General features: G+C 40.3%; 1 protein-coding gene across 1 annotated transcript in view; it reads left to right on the forward strand.

Annotated features, from left to right (window-relative positions):
- The window catches only part of SLC22A2 (solute carrier family 22 member 2), a gene marked incomplete at both ends in the record, with an annotated part of 30440 nt that extends 25612 nt beyond the window's left edge, over positions 1–4828 (forward strand). The window contains one exon of the mRNA XM_080806396.1: positions 4762–4828. Coding sequence (XP_080662522.1) covers positions 4762–4828 — 67 coding nt within the window. The remainder of the gene's footprint in view (positions 1–4761) is intronic.
- Positions 4829–22402: the final 17574 nt, after the last annotated feature.

Below are 22402 nucleotides of genomic sequence, written 5' to 3' on the forward strand. Positions count from 1 at the left end.
AAGGAAACAGTGTCCTACATTGCCCGTGGGAATACACAGCTGAAATCTCTATGATGGCAATATGACAAAAGTATCAAAAATGTGTATTTCTTTTTTTAAGATTTTTATTTATGTATTTGAGAGAGAGAGAGAAAGAGCACAAGCAGGGAGAGCTGCAGAGGGAGAGGGAGAAGCAGACCCCCTCCTGAGCTGGGAGCCTGATGCAAGGCTTGATCCCAGGACCCCAGGATCATGACCTGAGCCAAAGGCAGATGCTTAACCAACTGAGCCACCCAGGTGCCCTGTGTTTCTTTTTACCTAGCAATTCCACACTTCCAGGAATTTACATGTACAAAATGACATATGTACAGGATTACCATTTAAGACAATTTTTTTATGTAACAAGAGATTGGAAACAACCTAAATGCACGTTGATTAGGAGACCAGTTATATAAATTATGGTATGTCATTCAGTAAAATACTATACAGCCATTAAAAAGAAGAAGGCAGCTTTATACACACTGATAGGAAAGTCCCCTAAGACACATTACTAATTTAAAAAAGGGGGGACACCTGGGTGGCTCAGTCCGTTAAGCATCTGACTCAATCTCAGTTCAGATCTTGATCTTGGGGTCCTGAGTTCAAGCCCCACATTGGCCTCCATGCTGGGTATGGCAACTACTTGTTAACTATATATACTTACCTGTATCTTTACCTGTGTCTTTGGAAGAATATGCAAGAACCAGAACGTTGGCTGTCTGTGGGTTCAGTGGCTGTAGAACACAGGTGGGAAGGATTTCCAGTGTATACCTTTTTCTACTTTCTGAATTTTGAACCATAGGAACCTATTCAAAAATTAAACTTAAGAAAGTCTAATGAAGAGAAACATAGGACACACTGCCCACAATTTCTTTATGCAGTATGATTAGATGTTTTTACTCATTTTAATTGTACTCCAGTTCTGGCTTATTGGGACCATGTGCTGAACTGAATTTTATCCGTTCTACACAATGTTCCCATTTATCACACTCGGCACCCATGCAGATGGCGCCGCAAAGAATAGCTGTGGTCTAAGGCTTTTCCTAGAGCTAGGAGCTCAACATTACAAAAGGCCTTTGAGCTCAGCCAGAGGTCACACACTGGTGACCCACAAGACATCAGGGCCTCAAGGGCTTTGCTTGACCCACATGGTATTTTTAAAGTGGGAAATTCCACATAAGCTGGATTTCCAGGATCTGTTAAAGAAAAAAAATTCCAAGGATTTGGTGACCCAGAGCAGGCATTTCCTCTTGCTGGTAGTTTGCAGGAGCTGCAGGGTTGGCAGGAGGCTTGGAAGGGCATGCCTGTTGGAGAAGGCACAGAGCCACATTCCCTGCTATCTTGTGCCTAGCACATTTATTATTATTTCTGCCTGGTGCATGCAGACATTTGAGCTTGAGATCCTTGATCTAGACCAACTGACCCCCGGCCCCCCATATCTCTATCTCAGTGAACCTTCCCATGCACACGAGCCTCCCTTTGGACACAGCCTGTACCCCACAGCACAGACCAGGTGCTCCCCATATAGCTGTGGACTAAATGCTGAGCTCCTTCCACAGAATCTCTAATCGTGGGCTCTCCAGGCTTGTGCAGCAGCTCCAAGCTGGGAAGGCGGTAATGTGTTGTGAGGAGGAGCCTGGGCTGTAATCTGTTAGGCCAGGTCCTGACATTTCCCATCATGTGGCCTTAACTCTTCCAAGCCTTGATTTCTTCATCTGTAAATGAGGACAACAGTTTCTACTCATTGGATTTTTGTAATGAGATACATGCATGGAAAGTGCCTGGCTCTTTGGAAATGTCCTGTTATTCACGGAAGTTTCCATAGCTGCTTTGTAAAACAGGTGATTTTGTCCCTATACAACTGAGTGGAAATCAAATTTTAAAACATATTCTGAATGGTTTTGAGATAGGGAAGTGTGGCTCCGTGAGAGACACAGACATGTCTACTTGTAAAAGGCTTCCCATCAGGCTGGTTCATCCGGTTTGGGAGATGCCACCAAGATTATCCCTGCTGTTGGTTTATATGCCTCTTCTTGGTGTGATCTAGATACTTTTATGAAGATCTGTGCTGTGCTGCTGTAGTTGCTGTTGTTATTATGACTGCTGCTATTGTTGATATTGTTGTTACAGTTGCTGCTGCTATTGTTACTGTTCCTGTTGTTGCTGTTGTTACTATTGCTGCTACGGCTGCTGCTGTTGTTCCTTTTGTCGCTGCTGTCATTGCTGTTGTTCCTGTTATGACTATTATTGATGCCATTGTTCCTATTGTTGTTGTTCTTATTACTAATGTTGCTGCTATGGTTGTTGCTATGGTTACTATTGTTGCTGTTGCTATTATTGCTGCTGCTGTTATTATTGTTACTGTTGCTTCTGCTGTTCTTACTGCTGCTATTCCTGTTGTTGCTGTGGTTACTGTGGTTGTTGCTGTTGTTGCTGCTATTGTCGCTGTTGTTGCTGCTATTGTTGTTGTTATGACTGCTGCTGTTGTTACTGTTACTATGACTGCTGCTGCTGCTGTTGTTCCTTTTGTTGCTGTTGTTGCTATTGTTACTATGACTGCTGTTGTTGCTGTTGTTGCTATTGTTATTATGGCTGCTGCTGTTGTTGCTGTTATTAATGTTGCTGCTGCTGTTACTGTTGCTGCTGCTGGTGTTGCTGGAGTTGCTGCTGTTGTTACTATTGCTCCTGCTGCTGGTGTTGTTGCTGCTGTTGTTGCTATGGTTACTATTATTTCCGCCATGTTTCCTGTTATTACTATTACTGCTGCCATTATTCCTGTTGTTGTTGTTGTTACTATCATTACTGTTGTTCCTGTTGTTGCTGTTGTTCTTGTTGTTACTATTATTGCTGCTGTTGTTGCTCTGTTTACTGTTGTTGCTACTGTCATTGTTCCTATTGTTGCTATTATTGTTGCTATTGTTACTGTTGCTGCTGCTGTGGTTCCTTTTGTTGTCACTATTGTTGCTGCCATGGTTCCTGTTATTACTATTATTGATGCCATCGTTTCTGTTTTTATTGTTCTTGTTACTATTGTTGCTGCTATGGTTGTTGCTATGGTTACTACTGTTGCTGCTGCTGCTGCTCCTGTTGTTGCTGTGGTGACAGTCATTGCTCATATTGCTGTTGCTATGGTTACTATTGTTGCTGTTGCTATTGTTACTGTTTTTGCTATTGTTGTTACTGTTGCTGCTGCTGCTCTTGCTGTCGCTGTTCCTGTTGTTGTGGTGGTGGTTACCATGGTTGCTGCTGCTATTGTTGCTGTTGTTGCTGCTATTGTTGCTGTTGTTGCTGCTATTGTTGCTGTTGTTGCTGTGACTGCTGCTGTTGCTGTTGTTGGTATTGTTACTATGACTGCTATTGTTGCTGTTGTTATTATGACTGCTACTATTGTTGCTGTTGTTACTGTTGCTGCTGGTGGTGTTGCTGTTGTTACTGTTGCTGCTATTCTTGTTGTTGCTATTATTGCTGTTGTTGCTGCTGTTCTTACTATTGTTACTGCTGCTGGTATTGTTGCTGCTGTTGTTGTTGCTATTATTCCTGTTGTTGCTGTTGTTACTATCATTGCTGTTTTTCCTGTTGTTACTATTATTGCTGCTATTGTTGCTGTGGTTACTATTGCTGCTGCTGTCATTGTTCCTATTGTTGCTGTTATTGTTGCTATTGTTACTATTGATGTTGTTGCTGCTGCTGTTGTTACTGTTGCTGCTGCTGTGGTTCCTGTTGTTGTCACTATTGTTGCTGGTGTGGTTCCTGTTATTATTACTATTGTTGCTGTTGTTTTTCCTATTGTTGTGGTTACTATTGTTGCTGCTGTTGTTGCCATTGTTACTATTGCTGCTGCTATTGTCACTGTTGTTACTATTGTTACTGCTGCTGTTCCTGTTTCTGGCATTATTTCTGTTGTTGCTGGTCTTCCTGTTGTAATTGTTGTTTCTGTTGTTGCTGCTGTTGTTTTTGTTGTTACTGTTGTTGACATAGAGACCCTGGGAGAACCACCAACTTCCTTGGGCCCCTCTAACTGGAGCCTGAGAGAACCCCAGCATTGCCAGGGGATTTGGGTGGGCTTCTGCTATACTCCCTGTCTCAGACTGCCCCAGAAGCTGAGACAGGACTAAGCACCCCCACATGGGGAGAATTTTGTGAGGATCTGGGGAACATGGGAGCAGCCCCACTCCAGATTTGAATACTATGATCAGGCAGAGCTTGTCCAAAGGGCACGACTGGGAACAGCAGGATGAAGAAAGCAGCATTTCTATAATGAGTATCTGCAACTTCCCGATATTCATAAAGATAAGATGATTGAAAAAATTTGCAATTTGGTTTTTCACTTGCCCAACTGTTGAAAAGTAAATAAGCATCGGTAAGAATAATTTCAAAAATTGTATTTGCAAGGACTGATGACAACAGTGTCTAGATTTTGCAGTCATCATTTTTAACTGATATAAGATTAAATGTAGTCATTATCTGCATCCTTTATTACATAGAAAAGTGACCACTTTAAGTAAGGAACATAGGCCAGTCCCATTCCCAGAGGAGCATTTTTGGAACTGTTCCATCACATAATTTACTCACCAAGCTCTGTCTATTTTCTTTTTAGGAATCACCACTCAGAACACTGCAATACTGTGCCTAGACAAAGTTTACATCCATTTGTTGTTCCATTTTTTTCTTACCTCTTTATTTTGGTTTTCAGCCTCCTCACAATTTCTTTATCCCCTCTCCATGTTTTTTTTATTACTGCAGACCAAGAAAAAATAAAGAAAAGATGATTTATCTCCAAGTCAAGAAACTAGACATTCCCTTAAACTAAGAAGAGAGACCACTCTTGCCATGGCCTTGCTGTGATGATACAAGTCCAGAACAGATGTTTCTCCAAGCACCACAGAGCCCATGGAACTCAACCTCACTCCCCTTTGAACTCTACTAACTTAGGTCTGTAGCCAAATAGAGTTTGTTGTCCTACTGTATTAAAATCTTCCCATGGGACCAGATCCTACCAAACCCTCCCAGCTCACTCCATTCCCAGCATTCCTAGGACAGTGCTATTGGGGTGCTGGGAATTGTTTTCATCTTTATATTTCTTTATTTTATTTCTTTCTCTACAATGGTATCAAACCAAAACACATAGGGGAATTGTTGGCCAGGAAAACAAAATAGAAAAGATCTGAAAAACAATTAAGTGGGAATGGAGAGACCCTGTTTTCTTAAACATATAATATAGTTAAACAATATCAAGTTGTCTGGAACATGAGGAACTTTAAATTGGCCTTTCAGTGTCATGTGTGAAAAATTTTAAAATACATTCATTATTATCTGGGTTACACTTTAAAGGAAACTAAAGTGAAAGAATAAGAAATGCAACTGAGTAATCACTAAATCTCCTCTATTTAGACTGAATGAGTACAAATGTGTGCTTTTTACAAAAAATCTTGAGAAAAGTTTGACAAAGAGCAGCATTGAAGTTGGCTTATTAAACCAACATGGTAATGTTTCACTCTGATAAAAAATTGCTCTAAATTTGTGGTTTAAAAAATTATATTAATATTTTACCAAGATAATATAGTAAATAAAAACTTTTAGAAGCTAAATACTTCAAAGCCTATAATGAAAAACAGAAGTTCCTTACTCCATTCTACTTCTATCAATGCCTCTGGAATAATTTTCAACTATTTTAGCTGGATTTTTTCCCTTGTGATTTATCTTTATATAGTTGAATAACTAGCTTTAAATTGACACTGTTTGACCTCTTAGGTTTAAATATTACATTACCTATTGACCTTTTTATATAAAATATAAAGGTTTAGCTTTCTTCAGCTTTCTCCTCATCCCAACACACAACTTCTCTCTTCTCTTCACACTCTGTGTTATCACATTTTTATTCAATCAAAAGTTGACATTCACATTGTTATGGCTGTGTAACTATTTTTAACAGCTGAGCCACATAGTATATAATGATCACACCTCTACTCTTTCACACCATTTTATTTCTCTTAGGCCTTGGTTTTTATTGCTTGTTTTCTATATATGCACCATTACTTTCCCCCCAATTCTCTGATAAAACACTAGATCTCTCAGTGCATTCAAACACGTCTCTCTCTTCCAGGGAGCCATCCCACCTTCTAAACTCACCTGGAGCCCACAGCCCTTCTGGTCCAGTGTAGCCTGGCTGACATTAAGGCTTACTGCCCAGCTGTTGTCCTGGGCTCTCCTTTCCCCACCTTCCTGAGCAATCCCAGTGCCTCTTTCTTGGGTGGGATTCCCTGTCTCATAGGTCAGAAGTCTTCCTCATTCTTGGTTTTCTCCCTCATTTTGAGGAAGTACATCTCCCAGTATTGTCCTGAGAAAGAGCTCATACTTGTCCTTCTAAATTCTCTTCTGTAACACTAGGTGTTACAACTACACATTCCTGGCCCTTTGCCACCTGGATTCTTATAAGGCTCTACCAATGGGTAGCATCGGCCACATAGGAAGATGGGAGCAAGAGAGGTCTTTCCTCTTTTCCACAGAATTTCTGGGATAGAGCCAATTGCTTCTGACTCCAATGGAGAAGGTGTCTTGGGCAGCTGCAGTAACCTGCTGGCCACCTGAACCAAAGGAATGTGGGTTCCTGGTCACAGCTCGATGGTAGTGGGGGCAGTTTTAACAGCAGTAGCAGCAGCAACTTCATTGCCTCATTGACTTCAAGGCAAGAACAGGGTCTCAGGCCCCAGCCAGAAGCAAGTGCTGTTTCCCGGTCTTATGTATACATGCTCTTCTCTCTCTAGAATAGCTTTCTCTCTTTTGCTCAACAATTTTGTAAATGAGTGCCTGTATTAAATTATCTCTCTCTGAAATAGCTACAGTGGTTTCTGTTCTGTTGATTCAGCATGAATTAATATTCTATTTGGGACCACACCTAGGAAATAGATATCCAAATAAGAAAATCTGTAGTTTGTTAAATAATGTGATTGGGATTGGACACATTGATGCCATAATTGCCAGGGAAAAGTGAGATACTGACAGTCTCTACCTACGACATTCAGTCACAAAACAGTTACTTAAAGTTAAGTTGTGACTACCCGAAATGCAGAACCTATTTAAAGCAAGGCTTTGGGAGGCCAAGGGACTGCTGGATTTCATCACCACACTGGAGACTGTGGCCACAGAATTTCTGGGATAGAGCCAATTGCTTCTGACTCCAATGGAGAAATTTCAAAACAGAACATAAAAACTTCAGGCTTTCAAGTGTCAAGTGGAGGCATTGCCAGAGAAATTGAGAGGTCCTCATGATGGCCTTTCAAGACCTTGAGGCAAGGCTGATACCACTGAAAAGCAGTCTCAAAATTTGAACCTATGTGTTAAGAATTATATCACAGATTAAATTCAGAGCTTAAACATACCTCTGAAATGCAAATTACAGAATGGATGGGAAGGAGTGGACTCCTGAGAAATGAAATGGAAACTGTAAGTGGACACAAATGAATCTGAAAATCTTGAGCCGCCAAGTCCCCTGAAACTCCTTGGCCAAAAGAAGCAGCCCTTCTCTTCCTTTCTGTGAAACAAAAACACTTTCCCTTGTTGGAAGAGTTTTAATGACCTCATCTTACACAGTTACCTTAAGAGGGGATGACAGGACACCTTAAGACCCACCCACCATATTGTGCCCAAATACACCTAGAGTAGATTCCAGCATGTCTCAAGAGAAGAAATAAGAAGTCTGGGGAAGAGATACCTTACACACAAAAAGAATTTCAAGATTTTGTAACATCAGCAGAAATCTGGGGAGAAATTTAAGAATGAATTATAATGATACCAAGCCCAGAAGGATGAAATAACATTGAATCAGGTCCAATTTGTCAAGATGGGTGCTCTAATCTAAGATTCCAGGTTTAATGTACCAGGTGAAACACCTGGCATTAGTTCCAGTAGTTTTCAGACCAGAAACATTAGAAAAGATATAAGGGAGTATTTCCATAATTTGAAATAAGAAGGAATTCTTGGGCAAGAATAAGATCTGAGAGATGTAAAGTAAAAGACTGACCGATGTGACTACGCAAAACAAGACTAAACTAAATGATGCTGGCTGTGTAACTCACACACACCACATGAACACACACACACACACACACACACACACACACACATCCCAAAAGCAAATTCAATAGATGAGTGACAGATTTGAGGAAATAGTTACAATATATATAAAAATTTCCAAAGGGTTAATACCCAACAGAAATAAAGAGCTACTAAAAATCAATAAGAAAAAGACAGTAAGAGAAAAAATAATGATTTAAGAGTACATATAGTTATTTACAGATGTACCATAAAAAGGTTAATTAAGTTATCAAGAAAAAAATGTGGAACCTCGTTGTTAACCAGGGAAATACAAATAACAACAAAAATTCTGCACTCAGATGAATCAATAAAATTAATATAAATTAATAAAGTCAATATCGAGTGTGGATGTGGGTGTAAAGACACTTATACATTGTTGGCAGGAGTACTGGTTGATACATTCTTTAGGAAGGCACTTTGGTAGCGTTCATAAATATCAGAAATGTATGTCTTTGAGAAACACAAGTGTGCACACAGAAGCATCCCAGAGAAACTTGTTCCATCATTTCCTGATGACAGTGAAAATTGGAAATAACCAGTTTTTAAATATGAGGAATGCTCAAATAAACTATGGTATATCTACTCATCAGTTAAAAAGGACTAAAAACAATTTATAGCTACTCTATAGAAAGACCCCCACAGTGAAGGACTTTTGGAATAATAATATAGAAATAGCAACCTAGGAAGAGGAAGTCCCAGACTGCACAGTGCATAAGGAGAGGTTTTTTTTTTAAGAATTTATTTATTTGTCAGAGAACACAAAGCAGGGAAAGTGGCAGGCAGAGGGAGAAGCAGGCTCCATGCTGAGCAAGGAGTCCAATGTGAGACTTGATACCAGAACCCTGGGATCGTGACCTGAGCCTAAGGCAGATGCTTAGCCAACTGAGCCACCCAGGCATGCCAAGGAAAGGTTTATTTCTGTTGGATATAAATTCTTACATTTTTATGTTTTCTTATGCATGTTCATGACATATGTTCATGCCTTTTTAAAAAATAAATTATGTCTCCAAAGGCAAAGGAAACAAAAGCGAAAATGAACTTCTGGGACTTCATCAAGATCAAAAGCTTCTGCACAGCAAAGGAAACAGTCAACAAAACAAAGAGGCAACCCACGGAATGGGAGAAGATATTTGCAAATGGCACTACAGACAAAAGGTTGATATCCAGGATCTATAAAGAACTCCTCAAACTCAACACACACAAAACAGATAATCATATCAAAAAATGGGTGGAAGATATGAACAGACACTTCTCCAGTGAAGACATACAAATGGCTACCAGACACATGAAAAAATGTTCATCATCACTAGCCATCAGGGAGATTAAAATTAAAACCACATTGAGATACCACATTACACCAGTTAGAATGGCCAAAATTAGCAAGACAGGAAACAACGTGTGTTGGAGAGGATGTGGAGAAAGGGGAACCCTCTTACACTGTTGGTGGGAATGCAAGTTGGTGCAGCCAGTGTGGATATTCCTCAAGAAATTAAAAATAGAGCATCCCTATGACCCTGCAATTGCACTACTGGGTATTTACCCCAAAGATACAGATGGAGTGAAAAGAAGGGCCATTTGTACCCCAATGTTTATAGCAGCAATGGCCACGGTTGCCAAACTGTGGAAAGAACCAAGATGCCCTTCAACGGACGAACGGATAAGGAAGATGTGGTCCATATACACTATGGAGTATTATGCCTCCATCAGAAAGGATGAATACCCAACTTTTGTAGCAACATGGACGGGACTGGAAGAGATGATGCTGAGTGAAGTAAGTCAAGCAGAGAGAGTCAATTATCATATGGTTTCATTTATTTGTGGAGCATAACGAATAACATGGAGGACATGGGGAGATAGAGAGGAGAAGGGAGTTGAGGGAAATTGGAAGGGGAGGTGAACCATGAGAGACTATGGACTCTGAAAAACAACCTGAGGGTTTTGAAGGGCAGGGGGTGGGAGGTTGGGGGAACCAGGTGGTGGGTATTAAGGAGGGCACGGATTGCATGGAGCACTGGGTGTGGTGCAAAAACAATGAATACTGTTATGCTGAAAATAAAAAAATTTTAAAAAATGAATTATTAACTCTGGAAAACACTTTGACACTTTCTTAAAAAGCTAAATATGCAATTACCCTTTGATCCAGCAATTGCACACCTGGCCATTTATCCTAGAGGTAGGAATGTATGTCTATACAAAATCTTATACACAATTTTTCATGGCAGCTTTACGTTTAACAGCCAAAATCTGGAAATAACCAAAACATTCCTCAGTGACTGAATGGTTAAACAAACTGTGGTATATCCATACTGAGGAATACGATTCAGTAAGAAAAAGGAATAAAAGAACGATACACAACTTGAATGGCTCTCAGGGGTATTATGTAGAGTGATAAAAGCCAATCTCACAAGGTTATTCATGAAAGGAAAAATATCTACAGAGATGGAAAATGATTACAGCAGTGGTTACATAAGTCTACACATGTTATAAAATGTCAGAGAGCTATACTCACATATTGTACCAACATTAATTTCTTGGTCTCAGTAGTATATTGGGGTGCCTTCGGCTCAGGTCATGATCCCAGGGTCCTGGGATTGAGACCCACATCAGGCTCTCTGCTCAGCGGGGAGCCTGCTTCCCCCACCTCTATCCTGCCTGCCTCTCTGCCTACTTGTGATCTCTCTCTCTCTCTGTCAAATAAATAAATAAAATCTTAAAAAAAATAGTATACTGTAATTATGTAAGATGTAACCACTGGGAGAAACTAGGTGAAGGCGACCCAGGACTTCTCTGTATGATCTTTGCAACTTTTTGTGACTCTATAGTTATTTCAAAATAAAGTTTTAAAAACAGATCATGAAAATTACAGTGTTTTTAAAAAGTAAATGCCATGGGGGCTTAGAAGAGACCATTTCTTTAGAGCAATGTTTCTTAAAGTTATTGATTAAAGTGGTTTTGAAATCTGAAGAAAATTATGATTCCTCTGTACAGAAAAATACATACCCCAAATCTGCATACAGTCTCCGAGATTTTCCTGATCTCTCATTCAGTTCAGAATGCTTGTTATAGATACTAGGGTCAGCAAACTACAGTCCATAGGCCAAATCCAGACCGCTGCCTGTTTTCTGAGTAAAGTTTTATTGACATACAGCCAAGCCCATTCATTCTATACTGTCTACAGCTGTTCCATACTCACAGCAACAGAGTGAATAGTTTCATATTCTCTGGCCCACAAATCCTAAAATATTGACTACCCAGCCCTTTATGGAGAAAATTTGGTGACCTCTGGGTAGAACTCCACCTCTAGAAGCCAGAAGGAGTATTGGAATAAAAAAATAATAAGAGCACAGAGAAGGCGATCCTCTTAATACTCTAGACTCTGAGTTTCTCTTTCTGTGTGCCTGGAATTAAAGGTCATTTTCTGTATTGCCTGCTTACAGAAAATGGAGATAGAAAGGTAGTGATTTGAAAGGAAGAACTGCTCACATTATGGAGAACCTTTATGTGTGGGCTGTGCTCAGCCCTCTGGGGGACATGGCCTTCTGTGTCAATTTCTCCCGACAGCACTGAGATGGGCTGGGCTGCCACCTCTAGGACCAGGGACTTCTGGATGTGCTCAGGGTATGGTGATGCCAGCAGGCCCCCACACTCTAGGAAAGAAAGGGGTTGGCCATGCAGACTCTGAGAGGTGACTTACGGATGGAGGGCTGGCAGACCCCTCTATGCATATTGTTCAAGACATGCTTAGTAGAATCTCCATTACCTAATGCCCACTTAGTAAAAAGAAATTTTATTTAGCCTAAAACAAAAAGAATATATTTATATTTCTTTAATGAATAGTGTTTCTTTAAAAGTGGGTCTCCTGGGACACCTGGATGGCTCAGTGGGTTAAACTTCTGCCTTCAGCTCAGGTCATGATCTCAGGGTCCTGGGATCAAGTCCCGCATCGGGCTCTCTGCTAGGCAGGGAGCCTGCTTCCTCCTCTCTCTCTCTCTCTCTGCGTGCCTCTCTGCCTACTTGTGATCTCTCTCTGTCAAATAAATAAATAAATAATCTTTTTTTTAAAATAAGTAAATAAAAAATAAAAGTAGGTCTCCTGATGGGAGTTCCCCATGCTCTTCTTGCATAAATCACACTTATAACGCATTGTTTATAATTTGGCATTCTGATTTCTTTAAAGTAGAGCCAGCACTTTGAAACAATCTGAATCCAAAGTCCCGGATTTTTTTTTTTTGAACTTTAAACAAAGTTCACATTTTATTTAAGTTGAAATAAACTATACAAAATTGATTTTCTTCACCAAAAATAACAGCAATATTTTCTGTATTATTCCTAGATAAATCACAAAACACTTCTCTTTGTAGGTTTTCCAGGTTTTGTTTATAAATCAAGACGAGGCAGTAGGTCTAGTCATGGAAAAAGACAGAGGAAAACAGACAGATCAGTTGTCAGTATGCATGGCCTCTGATCCCGCCTTGACCATGAACAGAGGTGTTCAACGTACACCTGCTGAAAAGCTTATGAAGACTGTTTGGTTCAACATACATTCCAACAAGGAATGTAAACAGCAACAACCCAATGTGGAACAACAACGGCAGCTCTCCCATTCAAACTTTAACTGTAACTTGTTCCATTAAGTTCATCTGATAAGGACAAAAATTCTACTGCAATCCTTGTTGGGCAAGCTCACATGTTTTTCTTTTTCTCTCTCTGTCTGGTAACTCCCTTAACATCCATTACAGATTTTTAACATACTAACACTCCTACTATTCAAAGGTCACTTGTGAGTTTCTTGTAACATTTTATAAAATGTACTCCTTCCTCCCCTACCTCCTCAAAATCTTTATCTTCTAGGAAATGATAACTCAGTACCCAACAATTGGCTCCAATGATGATAAATGTTAGGTCTAAAATGCAAAGTCCAGGGGTTTTACTATACTTTTTCTTTTACATTTGAGTCACTCACATTTAGACATTTTTAGTGACTCATTTTTATTGAATATCAGGAAAGCATTGACTTACTTTAATCAAATTACAATAAAAAAATAATTCATTTTCTACACTCCCATTTTATCAGGCTACATAATGTCACCAAATTAAGTAACTATAATAGCAAGTTCAATGAGAAAAAACAGGGGTAGGAACAAATGTAACTGGCTCTTGATCAGCCTATAACTCAGCTGGTAGATGCAGATGGATGAACATTCCAGAATGTTGCCCTCTAGCCAGAGCTGAGGGTTCGTCAGCTGGTTTTACAGAGAGAAATCTATCAGTCAGGGTTCTGCAGAGGAATAGAACCAATAGGATGTATGCATGTAGGATAAACCAGTACAATTTTGTATGTTTGTATCTATACATAAAAGGAAATAATGGGCTCACATCATTACAGAGTCTGAGAAGTCTCACGATCTATTGTCTGCAAACAACAGGCCCAGAAAAGCCAGTGCCATTCATTCAGTCCAAGCCTGCAGGTCTGAGAACCAGGGGAACTGATGGTGTCCCTCCCCAGCAACATGTCTGAGCTCCTGCAGGCAGGAAGAGAGGATGGCATGAAGGAAAGGAAGAATGCTCCCTTCCTCCACATTTTGTTCTCTTCAGGCCATTGACAGATTGGATGATGTTCACCCATGCTGGGGAGGGGACAGTCTATGGAGTTTACTGATTCACATGCTAATGTCACCCACAAAGACCCTTGCAGACACACTCAGAAATAATGTTTAATTTGGGCATCCCAAGGCCCGATCAATCTGACCCACAAAATTAACCACCATCATGGAGGCAAAATCCTGTGAGCCAGCTAAGTAGAGAGACCGGTTTCCAGCTTCTCCTGAGCCCAAATGCTAATATTTTAAATAAAACATAGAATTACCTTTATTTTTCTCACACAAGTCTCAATGAGTAAGGTGATGTGTCTAAGAACGACCCTGAGCAAATGCCAAGAATAAAACCCTTCCCTTTTCTTTGGTAAATCTTAGCATAACATCTATACCAAGAACTCTGAAACTGTGAGCCTGAGTGACCCCTTTAAATTCTGGAATCAAAAGTGACTGGGCAAAGACCTCTTTGTGGCAACAACTCTACTTGACGTCATCAGACAAATGGATCTGAGGCTCACATCCACATTTAGACATCTCTAGCAACAATTTCTTTAAGACAGGAAGGTGTGGAGCAAAATACTGATGTATGAAAATCAGTGTATGATATGACTGCATGATATCGTACCATCCCTGCCAAGCCTAGAACACCACAAATCCTACCCCATGGATGCTTTTCCTCAAGTGTAGAGCACAGGAGGGTTGCCTTCTATCAAGACTAGTCCTGGTAAAACGGAGACTAAACTTTCAGGTTCCCCTGTCCTTGGGCTGCCTCTCCTCCCCTCCCCCCTACCTGCTGACTAATCAGTCTCCTCTCCTGGCCCCCATCTGGAGACCTGCACTCTATGACCCAGAATCTTAGGATTCTGCTACTGAATGATGTGTGGGGGCAGAGGACATCAGTCCTAGAAACCAACCCGGCTGAGCTCTGGGAACCCCTCCATCCCCTGTGCCCAGCCTTTCAATCATGTAAGTGCTTGTGTACCCAGAGGTTCCTAAACAGCCCTGGCTCCCACCACCAGGCACCAGCTAGGACTCCCACATCAACAGCCGTAACCCAGAACTCTGCCAGCTCCAGACATCGCCACTTACCCATCCAAAGGGCTTCTCGTAGACAGCCATTCTTACTGAGATTTTCCTGTCCGTACTGAAATGATATTATCTTAGATCTTGAAAAAAAGAAGAATTCTGAAAAAGCCCATATTCATATCCTGCATGCGCACATTCCCCAAGCCATCTCTCATCCCCCGGAAAACTTGGGGAATGTCATCATTAGTGACTACGTCTGTGTCAGCCAGAACTACTAGGGTCAGGGACACCAGGAAGAGTAAAGCCCAGCCCCTGAGCCACTGGAGCTCACAAAGTAACAGTGGCCACAGTTGGATCACATCAAGCTACCGTGTAGGTGCTGCATCACTAGACTGGTGTGTGCGTGCAATATCTCCCACACCGCCAGCCACAGAGCAGAGTGTGCTGGACCTTCTCCACTCAGTAAATACTGGCTACTGACTAATAATGTCAGCATCACGCTAGGCATCAGGACAAGGTGAACAAGATGGATGTGGGTTTTGCTGTCACAGGCATGGAGGAAGCAATGACAGCACAGTGTGGAAAGCTAGTCTGGGAACAGACAGGAAGGAAGCCGCTGGTCTCACAGTCACTGGGTCCTACTTGCTGAGTGGGGACAATTTTCCCTGGGGAGTTGGTACCTAGCTCTAATTCTAGGAATCTGCAGGTTTTGCCATAGAGGGGAGGGAGAGTGTTCTCTGTGGAGACAGTGGCAGGTTTGGGAGGTGCTGTGTGGTTGAGGTACTGCATATGCAGGAGGGGGAAAGCTAGGGGGAGCATCAGGTGCATGGCCTTGACCCTTGCCATTGTGGTCTTGAAGAGAGCTGTGAATGGCGGGACAGGCAGCAGGAGGTCAGGAGCAGCCCAGGCTGACCCTCAATGGGCCATGAGAAGGGGGTGGATGAGAGGGGAATTTAGGGAGAGAAACAACATAGAGACTGATCTGATGTGGGGCCTGCGGGTTGAATTTAAGGTGAGTATAGCAAGGAGAATTATCCTGTAACAATCTAAAAGAAAACAAACCAGAAACTCATCAAACCCTCAGCAGCCGAATTTCACATGAGAGCAAATATCAAGGGGCAATTCTGGAGGTCCTGAGACCATCAGTATCTTTGAGAGTGATACGGTAGTTTTTATACACAAAATAACCCTAACTCATAAAAACAGCTTCAAGTACATTAGAAGTACTTTCAGAAAGAAAAAAAAGACATGTCTGAAACAGTTTCACCCAAAATGGTTAAGAGAAATCATGTAGTGATTGAAAGCAAGAGTAATTTTTAATTTTCTACTTCATAAATGTTGGCATTTCCTCAATTTTCTGTAATGCATGTATTTTTTTAAAATATATTAAAAAATATATTTGTTAAGGGGTGGCTCAGTGGGTTAAACGTCCAACTCTTGATTTCAGTTCAGGTGTGAGATTGAGCCCCACGTCCCCCTCCCTGCTCAGTGGGGAAACTGCTTGAGATTCTCTCTGCCTCTCTCTCTCTCTCTCTGTCCCTCCCCACCCACTCACACAGTCTCTCTCAAATAAATAAATACATTAGATAGATAGATGATAGATAGATAGATAGATAGATGATGTATATATATGTATATATATATTTGTTAGGCAAAATTTGATGTATACAAAAGCACAGATGTGGTATATGAGTCATCTGTAAAGCCTTCCTTCCTTAATTACTTCCTTAATTACTCCCTGGTTCACCTCCATCATACCAAAGGCAACAACTATTCCAGGTTTGGGGTGTGTGTGTGTGTGTGTGTGTGTGAAAGAGAGAGAGAGAGAAAAGAGAGAGAGATTTTTCTTGTTTTGAAGTATAATTGACATGCAATGTCTGGTTAGTTTCAGGTGTACATCACAATGTTTCAACATTTTTTATACATTATGAAATGGTTCCCACAATAAGTCTCATTATTACCATTTATAACCTCACAAAGTTATTACAGTATCATTGACTATATTTCTTATGCTGTAGGTTACATCCTCTTGATTTATTTATTTTATAACTGAATGTTTGTACCTCTTAATCCCCTTCACTGATTTCATCCACCCTGACCGCTCCCCACTCTAGTAACCAATATTTTGTTTTCTGTATCTGAGTCTGTTTCTTTGTTGTTTTGTTTGCTCATTTGTTTTGTTTTTTAGATTCCACAGGTAACTGTAAGTACAGTATTTGTCTTTTTCTGTCTGACTGATTTCCCGTAGTGTAATACCCTCTCTGTTTTCACACATAACAAGATTTATTCTTTTTACGGCTGAGTAATATTTCCCTGAGTGTGTCTGCGTGTGTGCGTGTGTGTGCACATGTGCGTGTGTGTATGTGAACCACAACTTCTATATCCACTCATCTATCAATAGACACAGGTTGCCTCTGTGCCATGGTGGATGTAAACACTGCTACAAGGAACAGAGCGGGAGCACAGATCTCTTTAAATTGGTGTTTTCGTTTTCTTCAGATAAATATCTAGACGTGGAATTGCTGGAAAGTCTGGTAGTTCTCCTTTTAACTTTTAAAGGAAACCTCCACTCTATCCTCCACAGAGACCTCACCAATTTATACTCCGACCAACAGTGCTTGAGGGCTCCCTTTTGTCCACAACTATTCCAGATTTTGTCTATCTCATTTCCTTGTTTTTATGTTTCTCTCTCTCTCTCTCTCTCTCTCTCTCACACACACACACACACACACACACTCAAATATATAAGTGTGCACCTCTACTTTGTTTTCATTTCCATTTTATATTTAATTATTTTCTGCTTTTCTGCTTATCTCCGTTTTTCTTACGTAAGTTTATTCTGTGGTTCCTTTTCTAACTCTCTAGTCCAAACAGTGCGAAGTGGAAGTCGTCCTGTTCATTACTTATTTATGCTCAGAAAAATAGAACGCATTGCAAAAGAAAAAGATTTCATTTTGAGTTCAGTATCTCTATCACTTATAAAATTTGCCTTTCCATTATAATTCATCATGTGGAGTTTTAAATCCCTAAAGCACTATATCTCAAGTTATATACTTTGTAGCTGTCTGTATTTATACCTAACTGTGAATCTTTCTTGGCCATATTTGATCCTGTAATAATGGCAAGTAGCTACCATTCCATTTTTTTAAGGAAAATGTACTTTCCCAACCAGGATAAAATATGATTTAGCTACTAATCGAGCCAGGTGGTAGCCAAGGGAAGACCTTACCAGTTCCCGGTCTATAAAAACAAACTGTAGTAACTTAATGTTAATCTGGAAACAGAAACACATGGGGGTCCTCAAGGTTTCTCTGGTCATTGAAGTTTCAAGCTCTTTTGACATGCTAGGAAACAATGTTAATTCATTTGACCCAATAATCTTTAGAAGTCTGAAAGCAGTCAGATTAAATGGACTATTTGTTTTTATTCATTCAGACCGGATGATGACAATAAAAAATCTGGTAATAATTACATGAAAATGTTACTTTGAATAACATCTGATTTTTTGACATGCTTTTAAAAAAACAAAGCTTCTAGTATTTAGAATAGAAAGGAACTATCACTTGGATATGTCGCAACCTAACCACATCAGCAAGATTAAATGAGGGGGTAAGAATGTTTCTCCCTAACCTCAGAAACTATTAAAAAAGCAAGAATTAGCCAACAAAGTTTTAAATGGCCTGCTTTGATGAACTAAACCAATAAATATTGTGACATCTGACTGTGGGATGAAAGCCACAATAAGATAAACTCCCTTAAATACTTGATACATTGCAGGGCTGCTCTGTGGAGGGAGAGTAAACTGTCATCCCAGTGGGATCTGATGGAGTAGCTACAAGAATAAAGTGAAAGAAATACACAGGGAGAAACATCATTTCTGCCTAACTTAGAGACCTTTGGTGAACCCCAGACTTCATAAGTACTCTCTAGGGATGAATCTAAATTAACACAACCTACCTTTGGCTATCATGAAATCCAAGATTTGAGCCTTTTCTCTCATTGGAGAGGGATATTGTAAACAAAACATCTGGAAGGACATCACTGGTCATTTGCTGTTTATTTAGGTCCTGGGAAGCCTAGAAGAAGTACAGCAAAGCCAGTGCTTAAAAATACCAGAACCTATGAGAGATGCACATTAAGGATTCTGGCAGTACCAAAAGTGGCTAAATGGAATTTGCCATGAATAATTTTAACAGCCTGTGGTGTGAGGACTGCTACTTTCAATGCAGTCTCCAGGAATTTTTGAAAAACATCTGTAAATCACGATGCACAAGAAAAAAAGTATTAAAATCTTCAGGGTGAAAACAATAATAGACATTTCGCTGGCATTTCCTGTCGTGTTTATTTGACTCACACTTTTTAAGTGTCTGCTGTGTGCAAGTTCTGTCCTGGGCATGGAAATTCTACATGGAACAGGAGATGTTATTCTTACGTCACGGAGTTCATGTTGTAGCAGAAGAAACAACATTCAGCAAGGAGTTACAGTCCCAGGGTACAACGTTGTCACCCAACACACTCACCTAGCCCGGTATCTTGAACAGAGAAGTGATTAACACAGGCAGCCCAGAGGGAGGCACAAGGATCACAGAGAGGTCTGACCTCATTTGGGAGCGAGAGGGACTTCCGCTGAGATCACGGGTGAGTGCGAAATACCCAGACAGGAGTCAAACCTGTGCAAAACCACCTAACTCCATCCCTCACTTGGGTCACTTGGGACTGTTCTGCCCTACATGGAGAAAAGTCACGTCCACATGGTGTATTTACTGGACATGTTTTCTTAAATTGTGGTAAAATACACAAAATGCTTACCATTTTCACCATTTCTAAGTTCAGAGGCACGGAGTACATTCCCACTGCTGTTTAACCACCACCACCCGTCTCCTGAATTCTTTCCAGCTTGCCAAATGGAAACTCAAACTAAATGTGAACTCCACGTTCCCCTTCCCCCCACTGCCTGGCGCCCACCCTTCTCTTTGTCTCTGTAAATTTGACAACCCTAGGCACCTCATGTGTGTGCACAGAGTGTCTTTTTGTGACTGGCTTATTTTACTTAGCATTATGTCCTCAAGGTCCATCCATGTTGTCACAAGTGTCATCATTTCCTTTCCTTTTTAAGGCTGAATTTTATTCCATTATGTGAATATATTACCTTTTGTGTATCCATTCATCCATCAGTAGACTCTTGAGTTGTTTCCTCTTTTGACTAAACAATATCCAACCAAATATTGTTCGTGAATAATGCTGCCATGAAAGTGAGTGTGCAAATATCTCTTCAAGACACTGCTTTCAATTCTCTGGGATATTTACCCAGAAGTGGAATTACTGGATCCTATGGTAATTCTGTGTTTAATTTTTGGAGGACCCACGGTTTTCCACAGTAGCTGTGGAAATACTTCAAATACTTCAAATTTGAAATACTTCAAATTGTCCTTTAGAATGTGTTACAAATTAATTCCACCAACACACTATCAGAGTATAGCTTTTCCATATCCTTGTCACACATGGACCTCTCCCTTCTCCTTCTCACACACACCTGTGCATTGCCCACACACACAGCTTTGCAAAGCATACCAGCAAAAGAGGATACCTCATGGCTGTCTTACCCACATTTCTGCCAGTAGTGAGGGTAAATGTGTTTTCTTGTTTATTGGCAATTTTTTTTTTTTATTATGGAATGACTGTTTTTGTCTTTCACCCATTTTCCTCTTGGGATAGTCCACTTTTCCGTACTAATAAGTAAAAGCCTACTTAAAAAAAAAATTCCCCTTTCATGACCTCGTCTTCTAGAAACTTGCAGAGAACATGAATTGGAGGTTTTTTAAAGTTTTCTCCTTTTGGGTAGGGTACCTTTTCTAAAAGGAAATATTTGCTATGTTATCTCAAGATTGTCACTTTATCTTGAATTCCTGAATCTTTTAAATGTTAGGCTATATTTTCTCTGCTCATTTCTTTTTCCCAGGTGAATTACATTATTCCCGCCAGAATTAGTAGATGAGATAGTTTCCTGGAATGTGTTTCTTGATGATTCATGAGGATTCTGCACAAGGCCCATGGGCTAATACATGAAAAGGTCATCATCACAGTCACCTGTAACACACACACACACACACACACACACACACACACATAATGTACGGGTCACTCTTCAAAGTTTTTGGATATGGACAAGTGGATTTATTCTTTTAATTTTTAAAATTTAAATTCAATTAATTAACATATAAAGTATTAATGGTTTCACAGGTAGAAGTCAGTGATTTATCCGTCTTACATAATACCCCGTGCTCATTGCAACACGTGCTCCCTTTAATGCTCATCACCCAGTTATCCCATCCGCCCACCCACCCCCTCCAGCAACCTTCAGTTTGTTTCTTATGGTTAAAGTCTCTTATGGCTTGTCTCCCTCTCTGATTTTGTCTTATTTTATTTTTTCCACTCTTCCCCTATGATCCTCTGTTTTTTTCTTAAATTCTACATATGAGTGAGATCATATGATAATTGTATTTCTCTGATTGACATATTTTTAGTAACATAATACCCTCTAGTTCTATCCATATCGTTGCAAATAGGAAATTTCATTTTCTTTGATGGCGAGTAGTATTCCATTGTATATATATACCACATCTTCTTTATCCATTCATCTTTCCATGGACATTTCAGCTCTTTCCATAGTTTAGCTATTGTGGGCATTGGACTGTAGGTGATACTTTGAATCACTGCATTTGTATCTCTGGAGTAAATACTCACTAGAGCAATTGCTGGGTCTTAGCGTAGTTCTATTTTCAACTTTTTGAGGAACCTCCATGCTGTTTTCCAGAGTGGTTGCACCAACCTGTAGTCCCACCAACAGTGTAGGAGGGTTCCCCTTTCTCTACATCCTGGCCAACATCAGTCATTTCCTGACTTGTTAATTTTAGCCATTCTGACTGGTGTGAGGTGGTATCTCATTGTGATTTTGATTTGTATTTCCCTGATGCCATGTGATGTTCAGCACTTTTTCATGTCTGTTGGCCATTTGGATGTCTTTGGAGAAAGGTCTGTTCATGTCTTCTGCCCATTTCTTGATTGGATTATTTGTTCTTGGGTGTTGAGTTTGATAAGTTCTTTGTAGATTTTGGATACTAGCCCTCTATCTGATAAGACACTTGCAAATATCTTCTCCCATTCTGTCAGTTGTCCTTTGGTTTTGTTGACTGTTTCCTTTGCTGTGCAAAAGATTTTATCTTGATGAAGTCCCAATAGCTCATTTTTGCCTTTGTTTCCCTTGCCTTTGGAGACATGTCTAGCAAGAAGTTGCTGTGGCCACAGTCACAGAGGTTGCTGCCTATGTTCTTCTCTAGGATTTTGATGGATTCCTGTCTCACATTTAGGTCTTTCATCCATTTTGAGTCTATTTTTGTGTGTGGTATAATGAAATGGTCCACTTTCATTCTTCTGCATGTGGCTGTCCAATTTTCCCAACACCATTTGTTGGAAAGACTGTCTTTTTTTCTATTGGATAGTCTTCCCTGCTTTGTCCAAGATTAGTTGACCAATAGAGTTGAGGGTCCATTTTTAGGTTCTCTATTCTGCTCCCTTGATCTATGTGCCTGTTTTTGTATCATTACTATACTGTCTTGATGATTACAGCTTTGTAATATAATTTGAAGTCCAGAATTATGATGCCACCAACT

The sequence above is a fragment of the Martes martes genome (assembly GCF_963455335.1).
Source record: "Martes martes genome assembly, chromosome: 6".
NCBI classification, from domain to species: Eukaryota; Metazoa; Chordata; class Mammalia; order Carnivora; family Mustelidae; genus Martes; species Martes martes.